Below are 13908 nucleotides of genomic sequence, written 5' to 3' on the forward strand. Positions count from 1 at the left end.
CCCTTAATGGTAGGAAATGGGATTAAAAAGGAGTCAATTAGAGAGGCCTCTGGGATACTTGGGAAACTGGGGCTAAGATTGCGGATGAAACTATGAACTTGGAGATATCTAAAAAAATGTTGCCTAGGCAAATGGAATTTCTCAGAGAGTTGCTGGAAGGATGCAAATGTACCAGCAATATACAAGTCCCTAAATGCTTTGATGCCATAGTCAGACCACAAAGAAAAGCCCCATCAATCAAGGAAGGATGAAAAACAGGGTTAGCTGATAAAGGTGCTAGGAAAGAGAAGGTCTGTATACCAAAAAAGCGTCGGAATTGCTTCCAAATTTTAAAAGTGGATTTAACTAAGATATTATTGCAAAAAGTGGAAAGAGAAAAGCTAGGAGGAGCGTGGATGAGAGCAGTCAATGAAGCAGGTTTATCTGAAAACTGTCACGCTCAGACAAGGAGAGAGGACTCAGATGCAGAATGATTGATGTAAAGACAGGTTTTATTTTACTGATCTGTAAGTCTTTAGTATGAATGACAAATCAATGGCTATTAAATTTCTATGGAGACAGACAAGATGTACAAGACAAATAACACATAAAACGGAAAACGCTCCCGAAGGAGGGATCTATACTATTCTTAAATTCAAGACTATAAAACTTAAATAGAAAACAAAAACTCTCCGAAGAGGTCAGCTCACAGGCTATGAAAAATATCTACACTGAGTAATAAAAGGTACAACAAAAAGTGCTCCACACGGAGGGAAACAAACAGCTATCAAAATCCTAAACTGAAAATCAAAACTCTAACCACAAACTTTAGAAACAAAAGATCAAACAACCAAAGAGAACAAATTCAGAAAATAAAATTTGGCGATACTTAACTTGGGAATTACAATGCAAGACTGTGGATAAGGCTTCCGTACATGACTAACGACGAAATACTTCGGCAACGCAGACAGGGGAAGACAAAGACTTTATACACATGAGGAAGGGGAACACAGGTGAAAACAATCAAGGATCAGGGATGACGTCAGACCGGGGACACAAGAGGAAGGGCAAGTGACCTGAAACGAGAGGAGAGTTACTTTTCAAAATAAAACATGAAATTCACAGGACAAAAAAACCAAGACAGGACAAACCTCACTGCGGTGTGACAAAAACATCTCCATACTCAGCCATGTAGGAGGAGCTGGTGCCCCCTCCAGAGAAATCCAAAGCTGAATTACTCTGAGGATGGAAGCCCAGTAATAAAACCTCAAGTTAGGAAGGGCCAAGCCCCCAAGGGTCTTAGGTCTCTGCAACAGCTCCTTTCGCAAACGAGAGACCTTCCTGTTCCATATAAACTCAGTGATTAATTTGTCTAATTTGTAATAAAAAAAGACTGAGGAAGAAAGATAGGTATGCACTGGAAGAGATAAGACAATTTGGGGAGGATATTCATCTTAACCGAATTAACCCTGGCCACGAGGGAAAGAGACAACAGTGACCACCGCTGAAAGTCCTTCCGTATCTGATCTAACAAAGGGGCAAAATTATGATCAAACAAATCTTCAAATTAGTCTCTGATCTGGATACCAAGATATTTAAAGCCAAATGGAACAATTTTGAATGGGAAACCCTGAGCAGCATCTTGGGCAGCTTGATTTAAAGGAAACAGCTCACTTTTGTCCAAATTTAGTTTATAGCCTGAAATTTGACCAAATTAACAAAGAATGTCAAGAGCAGCTGGAACTGAAACAGAGAGATTGGACACATATAGTAATAAATCATCGGCATAGAGGGAAACCTTCTGTTCAAGATCATATCTTGTTATTCCAGTAATGCCTGGCTCTGAACGAAGTGCAATAGCCAGAGGTTCAATAGCAACAGCAAATAGAAGAGGACTCAGAGGGCAGCCCTGACGAGTGGAGCAGTGCAAAGGGAAATAATCTGAATGGGTGTCATTAGTTCTGACTGAAGCCACAGGGGATGAATAGAGCAACTTAATACAAGAAATGAACTCCTGGCCAAAACCAAATCTCTCCAAAGCGTAAAAAAGGTAATTCCACTCCACTCGATCAAAAGCCTTCCCCGCGTCTAATGAGATTACGGCTTCTGGCCCCAATGAAGTGCAATGATTATAAACAACATTAAGAAGTCGTCTGAGATTAAAGAACCATGTCTGTTCTGGACAAAACCTGTCTGATCAGGAGAGATTATCAAAGGCAAAACTGATTCCAGTCACAGAGCTAATAATTTTACAGAAGTTTTACATCTACAGATAAAAGACTAATTGGACGGTAACTTGAACAGGACAGAGGGTCCTTATTCTTTTTTAAGAGTAATGATATGGAGGCCTGATTTAGAGTCTGAGGTAATTTAGAAAGAGTAAGAGATTCATTAAACATTTCTATCAAAACTGGTGCCAATTTGTCAAAAAAGGTCCTGTAAACTCGGTCGGAAAACCATCTGGGCCTGGACATTTTCCAGACTGCATAGAAAATGTTGCCGTTTAAGGTCATCTATGGTGACTGGCACATCTAAACGCTTGGCAGTGTCAGCATCTACCCTAACCAACTCCAGTGAGGCAAAAAAAAACTATCCAGGGCTGACAGATCAGGCCCAAACTCAGAAGTATGCAAAGAGGAATAAAACTGTTTAAACAGATCATTATTTTTTTAGGATTGGTTGTGATGCCAGAATGCGTATGAATTTGTGAGAATCTGCTGAGAGGAGGAAGCCTGTCGAAGCTGATGGGCCAAAAGTTTGGTCACCTTATCCCCAGATTCATAATAACTATATTTAGCCTTAAATAAGAGCTCCTCAACCTCTTTAGTGGAAAGAACATCAAACTCAGCCTGAAGAGAGAGACGATCTTTATCACTGTGTCCTTTTAATGCGTCAGAGAGGCAGGACGTGTACAGAGCAACATCATAGGTGGTCACAGACTGCCAACCTGTTCTCTCTATGCTGACCAATCAGAGGTCTGTAGGATTGGTCTCAACAGAAGGGTATAAGGGTATAAAAACACAGATGCTGCAAGTCGTCCGTGTTTGACATTAAAGGGATAGTTTGTGCTTTTTGAAGTGGGGTCATATAAAGTACATATCTATAGTTGATCTGTTCCCCACAGTAATCACCGATCACCGCAGCCTCAGTTTGGAGAAACAGAGAGCCGCTCCAGCCCAGATGCTCAGCTTTGTAATGCAGTGAACGGGGTCCAGAGAAAAAGTGAAATAAACCACCTGAAACAAGGCTCACCTTAAAAAATCTATAACAGTTCAAGTGTATTTTGTATAGAGAAAATTCTCACCACTTTACATTGCCGTCAGACCGCCTTTTCTTTTGGCACTACATTTTCTCAGCCATAGAACCTCCGTATCCCTACGCTGAAACTCTAACCAAACAGGTGATCTGCAAGCGGCAAAATACAGTGCAAGGCCCAGTTGCGCTAATGTGTAGGGATACAGAGGTTCTACGAAACCCGAACTATCCCTTTAATATGTCTAAACTAAAACATATCCATGGACATTAGTAAGAATCCTACATCCTTCTCTCCTTTGGTGATTAATGACCACACTGTTGAGTTGGTGTAGCAGTTTAAGTACTGTTTGTATTCACGTGTCATAATTGTGTTTTACATTGTCTTCCAGTTCAACCCTGTATCTTCACTGTCCAGTGGTAAATCAGACTACAACCCACAACCTTCTGCAGATGACAAAGTTCATATTCTGGTTTGTGTGCTTTCTGCTAACTCAGCAGAAATTAAGGCATCAGTTCTGCAGAAGATAAAAGACATCAGACAGGCAGCCCATGACCTGGGTAAGACTATGAATATAATATCTGTTCCACAGGAGGATGAGAGATTTAGTCAAACCTGTTCAGTCAACATTTAGGAAAATCTTCAATTTACTAGAATACTAACAGTTTAACAAACACTTGAGGTCACCTTCCATACACAGAATCTTAACTTCATGTCAACTCTGGGTCATTTGTCCAACTATGACAAGTTATTCATAAAATGACTGACAGATTCCAATACAACGATCAAGAGAAAGTATTTATAAAATAAATGTTCACATTTGTATCAGGAGAAAAGATTTTCTACTTTATGACTTTGTTGTGTTGTAAACACTGTATTCAACATTCATCTGCTCATTCTTTCTTTAAGCTAGAAACTCTTTATCTTCTCATCTTTGATGCATTATGAGATTTATTTAAGTTGTCAGTCACATTCTGTCATGACTTTATGAAGTTCATTTCAGTTTAATTTCATGTGTTTTCTAGGTTTTTGTGTTGTTTTTGATCTTTGTCTGGAGTTTTGTTTCCCTCCTGTTTTCTTGTGTTTCCCTCCACACCTGCACTGCATCTCATTCATTCATCCTTCTCTGTTTCTACTGTTTTATCCATTCATTACATTTTAAATTTTTCATTCAGGTCAGATTTAGCCTGACCTGTGGCTCCCTACTGCATGTCATCCCCCATCTCTGTCATCCTGTCTCCTGTCACCTCTTAGTGCTGTCGTATCAATAAAGCCATGAAAAGGCCAAAAAAAAAAAAAAAAAAAAAAATCAAGTCAAATTAAAAAATCAAGTTAGCCTTATCCTGTTAGCTCTGATTTGGGTTTGATGAGTCAGATTTAAATCTGATATCTGAAGTTTTGAGGTTGACTGAAGTCAGACTTTTGACTTGAAGTTGAGCTTTTCTGTCTCTTCTGTCTGGAACAACTATGGAAGGTTTAGTTGTTTGAGTTTGTTGGATTTTATCAACAGAACTCAATGTGAAAGATGAGCTCAGTTGACTGAGTGTGTTTCTGTCTGAAGAGATTCCCCAAATTGCGATAATGACCAAGATCGATGAAGCCTGTGGTGAAACTGAGGAGGACCTGAGGAATGTGTACAAGAGCAAACACCTGAAGAAGAAGGTGAGCGTCTCATTCAGTCTGGACACAACTCATGGAGTTTCACTTTATTAGTCCAAATATTGTCAAAGGATCCGTGAGCTCCAAACTTCATGTTGATTTATGACCTGAAATGTTTCTTTAACACTCAGATGAAAGACTTCAGTGCAGCAGTGGGGATCCCGATGAACTGCATCTTTCCTATCAAGAACTACAGTGAAGAAATCGACATCAATGATGATGTTGACAGTCTGATCCTGAGCACTCTGAGACGTATGATTGACATCAGAAATGACTCAACAAAAAATGCTCAGTAGGAGGCTGTACCTGAATCCACCTACATGTTTTATGGTAAGGGGAATTATCGACAAAAAAGGGCTGAATTGTAATGCAGTGGATAGAAGCACCAAAACTGGTATAGATACTCTTCAGGGTGTATCTCATCATTTCAGAGGGGGTGCCCAAATTTTCCAGTCCATTAAGGTCATTTTTAATGGGAAAATGCAAGATGGCCGCCAAAAAAGACCCAAGAGTAATATAATATTACTTGGCTTGGAAATTGTGCTTTATTCTCCCATTTTCTTTTTTGCATGTGATGTATAAAGACCACTCTCAAATAACATGTGCAATGAATCCCATGAAAAATAATGTTACATTGCTTTTAAATGGCTTTAAAGAGAAAAACAGTCAAAATGATAAGTCATCAAATGGCTCTCACCTGAGTGGGAATTTATTTGTAAAATATAAACATAAATGCTTTTACAAGAACTCATTTATAACTTGAAAGAGTAGCATATTGATAAAATGTTTGCGTGAGCAGAGATAACGCCTTACATTGGGACATTAATGATGATACCTAAGTTAAGGTACACCCCCCCAGATATGTAGATATGTTCTGCCTGAGGTGCACGGTATCGTCTTTGTAACAGATGATATGTAGTTAGCCATTTTGTATTCCTTTCCTTTTTTAAGGTTTTTTTGCAGGGCTTTCAAACAGCTGCCAATTATATGGGCAGCCATTTTTATTTTCTTCAAAAGTGCATTTCCTGTTTGCAGTTTTTGGGAATCATTTTCCAGGGTGCTGTATGGTCACCCAAAGAGTATATATACCAAATATCATGCTTTTATGAGGTTGTTTTAGTGGGTTTTGAATTAGCTGCCAATTGTATGGATGATCATATTGATTTTCTTCAAAAACTTACTTCTTGTTCCAGGATGTTTGAGGGTCACTCAAAGCCTAAATATACCAAATTTCAAGTTTTTATGAGGTTGTTTTGATGGTTTTTGCCAATTGCATGGGCAGCCATTTTGAATTTCTTCAAAAACTCACTTCCTGTTTGAAATTTTGTTGGGCTTTCTAGGATATCTCAAGATCACCCAGGGGACTTGCATACCAAATTTAATGCTTCTATCCACCGTGTAATCATATAATCCCCCCTACTATTATATGGTTGGAGTTCAAAGGAAACTGATTTATTATAACCTGGTTTTATCTGTATAGCTCAGCTTTGATGAGGTTGATTACAGCTTAGCTTCAATAGCTACATCAGCAATCCTGCTTTACATTCATGCACAAGTGACAATAACCTGATGACATCAGAATAGAACAACAGTCACCGTTAGTGCAGAATATACTTGCTGATTATCCTTGCATGCTTTTACGGAATCCACATTTTTAGTAATGGGACTTTCATTTCTGATGTAATTTTGGCATATTACTGAGAGCATAAACTAAAATATTTGGGCATTTTAGAGAAATGGTAAATGATCTATTAAGTAATAATGATGTGCTAATTGTATGTCACACTTGTAATTTGCTACTAAAAGGTAACACAGCATACTACTGGAAGAAGTTCAATAAATCAAATGCTTTTGCCTTTTTTGTGGCAGTTGTGAGAATTATTTCTGACAGGTGGATTCAGACAACAGGACCAAGAATCAAGAATCAACTAAGAGGCAAGAGTTTAATCACATACTAACCACCAGTTTATACTTTTTAGGAAAAATACCACTGGCTAATGTTCAAAGCTAACGGAGGTAGAAGTCAGTGTTGCTGCCTTGTAGAAACCCAATAAACTCCTCTGTACCAGACTTTGCACCTCTCCAGTGATCTTCTTTGAGCCTGTTTCTTAAGATGCATGCATACATCTCAGTCAATCTTAAGTCGGATTTCTCATAGTTGAATTAAAACACCTATATAATTCAATTGATAGTTGCATTAGATTCGATTAGGATTTTGTGTTCAGCGCAGGCTCGAGATTTTCTTCCTGGGGCTGTCAGCCAGAAGTAGACGGACGGCGGCGGCATCTTTCCTCCAAAATCACCACAAGCAAGAGCACCATTGTACATTCAGTTTGCTTAATTATCATGTGCACCATATATGATGTGTACAAAGATGTAGCTTCTCCTCGCTCTTCGTACTCTATCTTTCTCAAATGTCGACGCAGCTGGTGATGTAAAGAGGGTACAGCAAAGAAATGGGTACAGCGTCACCTAGCGTACAGGGGGATGACATGCTTCAGCCAGTAATTGTCATCGGCATGTATACTCGGACAACTGCAGTTGTCTGATTTATTAGCATAGTCGAACTCTGGCTGTAATCTGACTAAGATGTGCATGTAAACGTACTGATTTAAGACTACTGGTGCTGAGCCAAGTACCATTTCCTGGTCCCTTTGGATTCGACACGTGAACTCGATACCTGACCACTCATTACACAATAAATGCGTTTGAAAATATGCATTTCTATGAGAGAATCTATAACATTAATCCTCCTATTTGACAATTTCTGGTTTCAGGAGATTTTGCTCATAAAAACATAAAATCTGACTGTTAACATCACACACATTCACAAAGACATATCTTAACCTGTGTCAGACTTGGACAGGAAAGAGGACTCAGATGCAGTATAGGCAGAAGTAATGTCAAGTTTTGTTGATCCGTTTTTGCAACTCTCCAGAATGAATGATAACAAAATGGCTATGAAAATCTGAGGGACAAAAAGACAAACAACATGGAACACAGAGTAACAAAAAAACGCTCCCGCAGGAGGAAAACCTACTCTATTCTAGGAATCGACTTGATTATCAAAATTACAAAATCAATCTCTCCGAAGAGGAAGCGCAAGGGCTATGAAAAATATCTACTCTTTCTTATGAAACTTAACAAAAAAATCGCTCACAAGGAGGAGAACAGAAAAGCTATGAAATCTCAAAATTCAAACACAAAACATAACCAGAAAAATACTAACTTAAATTCACTCTTCTTGAGAGGACAAAACTCAGATAAATAAAACAAGAACAATACTTAACAAGGCTTCGGTACACGACATGGAAGACGAAATACTTTGGCGACGCAGACAGGGGAAGACAGTGAAGAGAGACACATTGTTTATTGATCCTGTTTGAATTGTGTCATGAATCACAGAAATGATCACATCCTGTGATAATTTAAATGATCTATAAATCTTCTACCTGCTCTCTCACAGTCTTCCACATCAAACATGGCAGTAACATCACAACACTAAGACATCTACTGAACCTGCACATCATATATGTCACCAAACCATTTATCACATCATCATGAATCTGTTTGAGCTCATTCAGAAACAGAGTGTCTGTCACAGTTTGTCCACCAGAGAGCGCTGACACTCTGATCCATTCAAGATCAGATCAGACTTTATTGATCCTCACAGACTGAGAGGTCACAAACAGAAACAGCTCTTTGAATGAAGAAAATACAAAGATTAAAGATATAACACAGTACTGGTGACATTATAAAGATTTATATCAATATTTAAATCCCTCACACTGTATTATTGTGTAAATATTTGGTCCAGCAGAGAAACTCCTGCAGTAGAAGTATAAAGGAACATGTGTAATAAATAATATATATGTTAATGATGTGGTAAATAATCTCTGTGTGTTTATGTGACAAACACACAGGAATAATATGAAGCACACAGAACAGGAAGAAGACAAAACTATGATGCAGCAGGCTATATAATAATATGTAAGAACAATAACACAAATATGAAATCTGCTGAATGATGAATCCACACACAGAACAAAGATTCACACTTTTTTTGTAATTCACTTTTTTATTGCTTTTTGAACTTTTTGAACAATGAAACAAAAAGGACAGCACATACATGAATAGAACAGGAACATGAACATGTCCACAACAACACAACCCTCCCCAAGAAAAAAAAAAAAATACAAAAAATAACTGTCAGACTTGGGCGAAAAAGAGGACTCAGATGCAGTATGGCAGAAGTACAATCAAGTTTTATTAATCTGATTCTTTGACTCTCAGGAATGAATGAAAACCAAACGCTATGAAAATTCTGTAACAGACACAAGACAAACAACATGAAACACAGAGAAACGAAAAGCGCTCCTGCAGGAGGAAAACTACACTGAACTATGATCAAAAATAAAGTATGAAAATTACAACAAAAATACACTCCGAAGAGGAAGCACGAAGGCTATTAAACTTATCTATTCTATCTTATGAAAATTATCAACAAAAAATCACTCACTAGGAGGAGAACCAAAAGGGCTAGAAAATCTCAAAATACAAACCAAAACCTTAACCAGAAAAATTACAACAAAAATTCACTCTTCAAGAGAGGGCAAAAAATACAGATAAATAAAACAAGAATAATACTTATCACAAGGACGATCAAGACTGTGGATTCAAAGGGCTTAGGCATACGACATGAAGACGAAATACTTTGGCACGGAGACAGGGGAAGACAAAGACTTTATACACATGAGGGAGGGGAGCACAGGTGGAAACAATCAGGAATCAGGGATGACGTCAGACCCGGGACACAAGAGGAAGGGCAAGTGACCTGAAACGAGAGGAGAGTTACTTTCAAAATAAAACAGGAAGTTCACAAGACAGACCCCAAGACAAGACAACCTCACTGCGATGTGACAATAACAAATGATAAATAATAATAATAACAATAATAATAATAATAATAATACAATTATACAATAGATAAACTACATAAATTAATAAATACTAATGATAATCAAAAAACAAAAAAATACAAAAAAAAACCCCAAAAAACAAACAAAAAAAACCATATACGTATAAATCCATCTATCCTGGGTCAATCCTTTTTTTTTTCTTCTTTCCCCTTCCTTCTTTCCTTTCTTCTCGTCCTTCCTTCCTTCTTCCTTTTCCCCTCTTTCTTCCTTTTAAGTCCTCTGCTCCCCCAGTCACCACCCCACAGCCAATCCCAACAAAGGCTCTATTACAAACAGAGACATTCACATAGAAATAAATCTACAATGCAACTCTGTTCATCCATCTTTGCTCAAGTGTTTCAAATAGGGACCCCATAATTTCAAAAACTCCTCTTCTCGGTCGTTTAGCCTAAATGTCAATCGTTCATAGCTGGCCATCTTAGTCATTTCATCCAACGATTCATTGAACGGGATGACATTTTTTGATTTCCAGTGTCCAACGTAATATCTCCACCAATCTCCTTTTGTTTTTCCTCGGACAGGGTTGGTAGGTCCACTTGGGACAGGAACCTATCTATTTCCTCTTGTTCCATCCCACCCTGTGAAGTATACAATTTCTGGTAGAATGTCTTAAATTATTCATTAATTTCTCCCCTGTCCGTCACTAAGGTCCCATTTTCATTCTCCACCGAGGTTATTAAGGTGCGATTAAACTGTTGTTTTACTCTTTGGGCTAAAAATCTCCCTGCCGCTTCTCCTTGCTCATAATACTTCTGTCTACACTGGAATAAAGAAAATTCAGCCTTCCTCTGTAGAATAGAATTCAATTCAAATTTCAATTTGTTCAGCTGGATAAGAACTACTGGATCTAGCTGGGACGCATAGATTTTTTCAAGATCCTTAATTTCTTTCTCTAATTCAAATGATCGGATAGCAGCCTGCTTTTTCAAGTAAGAACTGTGTTGTATTAGACGACCCCTCAAACAAGCTTTAAATGCATCCCATTCTAGCCCGGGATTTGAAGCTGATCCTTCATTGAATTCCCAGTACTCAAGAATTTCCTTTTTGATAAAATCACATGATTTGTCATTTTTGAGCAAAGAGGTGTTGAGTCTCCAATGGCCTCGAGGGGTTTCAGATTCAGCTTTAGAACCCAACACCACTTCAACTGGAGCATGGTCTGACAGAACAATATTACCAACTGAAGCAGCAATGACTGTGCTCACTAATTGTTTAGATATTAGGAAGTAATCTATTCTTGAATATAAAGAATGTGGGTTTGAATAAAAAGTATACTCCCTTTCTTGGGGGTGTAAGGTTCTCCAAATATCAACCAGGCCCAACTCGTCTTCCAAGACATCAATGGCTAGTTGTGATTTATGTATTGACCTTGTATTAGTGCCTCTTGATTTATCTAAGGCCGGGTCTCTTACTTGATTAAAATCTCCCCCAATAATCACGTAAGCATTCCCCAATTGTTTCGCTACATAGCATATGTTAGCAAAGAAATCCGGGCAGTCTATGTTTGGTGCATAGATATTAATGAGAGAACATCCGCTGCCAAACAGATCTGCACTTATCGCCACCCATCTGCCTTCCCTGTCCGAGAGTTGTTTGTGAATAGTGACATTTACGTATTAGAATACCAACACTCCTTTGACTAGATGAATAGGCACTATAAAATATTTTACCGACCCAATCCCTCTGCAGCTTTGACTCCTCATTATCTAAATGAGTTTCCTGTAGAAAACAAACATCTACTTTCTTTTGCTTAAGATATAGGAGAAGTTTCTTCCTTTTGATAGCGAGGTTGGCCCCTTTAATATTCCAAGACAGGAACTTAAGCACATCTGCCATACTAACACAACGTCTCCACTATTTTGTTCTCATTATATTTAACTCTGAGAAACACGCATATATATCCGTGTGGGTGGAACCATGTGAGAAGCAGTCTGACCACCGTACATCTCTTTGACCACAATGTATACAAGACAAGACAAAACAGACCCCAAAAAAAAAAAAAAAGAACTCACACGCTAAATCCCATGTATGAGAACCATGGAAGATGGCTCTCTTGACCCCAAAACCAAACCAACTAGATAGTGCGTCCGTGAAGCTCTTAAGGTCCACCACTCCCCCCTCCATACGTTTGTATCATCATTTATAGAACTAACCAAGGGAAACCTTTCGTACCAATAGCCAAACAGAGGCAAAACCTTCAAAAGAAATACCAGTCACCCCTTTTTACACCAGAATGAACAATTTACACAACCAGGTACCTATATAAACCATACATGCTCTAACTATTATGTGTTTACTGTCAGGCTTGAGACAAAAGAGAGGACTCAGATGCAGGTAGACAGTAGTAGAATCAATATTTTATTTCTCTGATTCACGACTCTCCAAAAGACGTGATAAAGAAAACACTATGAAAATTCTTGAAGGACAGACAAGACAAGACAAACACACAACACTCAGAACAAAAGACGCTCCCGAAGGAGGAAAATCTACTCTATTCTCAATATCTGAAATATGAAAATTTAACAAAAGAAAAATCTCTTCACAGAGGAAGGCACAGGCTATAAAAAATACTCTACTCTTTTCATAAACCAAAACAAAACAGAAGGCGCTCCCGAAGGAGGTAAAGAAACAAAAGCCAAACTTCTAAACTGAAAAACCAACTCTAACCAGAAAATTTATCAAATCAAAATCACTCTTTTAAGAGGTCAGAATACAGACAAATAAAACAAGATAATACTTAACAGGACTTGGAGTTCGAGGACTGTGGAACAAGGGCTTGAGTAAACGACGAATCGACGAAATACTTGGGCGACGCAGACAGGGGAAGACAAAGACTTTATACACATGAGGGAGGGAGACACAGGTGCAAACAATCAGGAATTAGGGATGACGTCAGACCAGGAACACAAGAGGAAGGGCACGTGATCTGAAACGAGAGGAGAGTTACTTTCAAAATAAAACATGAATTCACAGGACAGACCCCAAAGATGAGACAACCTCACCACGATGTGACATTTAACCCCTGTATGAACGGGGTGAGTGTCCATCTTATCCCTTCAACAGTATAGTCAAACCTTCAAATATTTATCCAATATCCTCATTCATATTCCAGTCCAGAAGAGGAGAAAAGGAGAAAAAAAGAGTTAAAGTAACACAATATACCCACTGCGTGTGGCGTGTGAATTTTTACCCATGAGAACAAAAAACGATGCAGCAATAAAGCCATAACTAAATTTCTTTGCTCCTCTGGGCGCGTTGGGATAAGCAACAATCCACATACACGGGAGCATAACTATTATCCAATATAGACAGATGGAATGTCTCACATAAGAGTTTGTCTCAATGGAGCCACAAGTGGCTCCCCCATTGACCCAGTCCTCAGCGCTGTCCTCTCTGTCCCCACGGGATCTCCGTCAGGCCCTCTTGGAGATGAAGTCCATCACCTCCTCGGACGAGGCGAACGTGTATCGGACATTATCCGCCACCACTCTCAGCACGGCCGGGTATAACATGCTGTATCGAAGTCCTTTCCCCTGCAGCTGCTTCTTCACCCCGTCAAATTTTTTGCGCTTCTGAATAACCTCCTGAGAAAGATCCTGAAAGAAAGAAATCCTCTTGCCTCGCCATTCCACACGCTGTTTCTCCCGGGCCGCCCGCAGCACCACTTCTCTAGCTCTGAACCGCAGGAAACGCACCAGGAGATGCCGGTCTCTGTTACCACGCTGACCTACTCTGTGAGCGCGCTCGATTTCGAATTCGGGGCCCATTTCGATATCCAGAGTTTCCGCCAGGAGCTTCTGCACAAACTTTTGCATGTCTCGATCCTCGGCGCCCTCTTCTATTCCGACTATCCGGACGTTATTACGGCGGCCGGCATCTTCGAGATAAGTTACTTTCTCCTGCAGCTGGGTGATGGTTTTAGTCGCTGTGCTTACAGTGACATCTATGTTCTGACCTTGATCTTCCAGGGCTGATATTCGGGTCTCTACTTCCGTCACTCGAGCTCCCAGTTTATCCACTGCTGTCTGAACCGCGTCC

At 39.2% G+C, this 13908-nt stretch overlaps 1 protein-coding gene across 1 annotated transcript in view; it reads left to right on the forward strand.

Moving 5' to 3' along the window:
• The window catches only part of LOC119025281 (interferon-induced protein 44-like), a 47485-nt gene extending 40524 nt beyond the window's left edge, over nt 1-6961 (forward strand). The window contains exons 7-9 of the mRNA XM_037108683.1: nt 3624-3792; nt 4794-4894; nt 5023-6961. Of these exons, the coding sequence (XP_036964578.1) occupies nt 3624-3792; nt 4794-4894; nt 5023-5187 (435 nt within the window). The 3' untranslated portion in view covers nt 5188-6961. The remainder of the gene's footprint in view (nt 1-3623; nt 3793-4793; nt 4895-5022) is intronic.
• Nucleotides 6962-13908: the final 6947 nt, after the last annotated feature.

The sequence above is a fragment of the Acanthopagrus latus genome, chromosome 9 (assembly GCF_904848185.1).
Source record: "Acanthopagrus latus isolate v.2019 chromosome 9, fAcaLat1.1, whole genome shotgun sequence".
In the NCBI taxonomy this organism is placed as follows: domain Eukaryota; kingdom Metazoa; phylum Chordata; class Actinopteri; order Spariformes; family Sparidae; genus Acanthopagrus; species Acanthopagrus latus.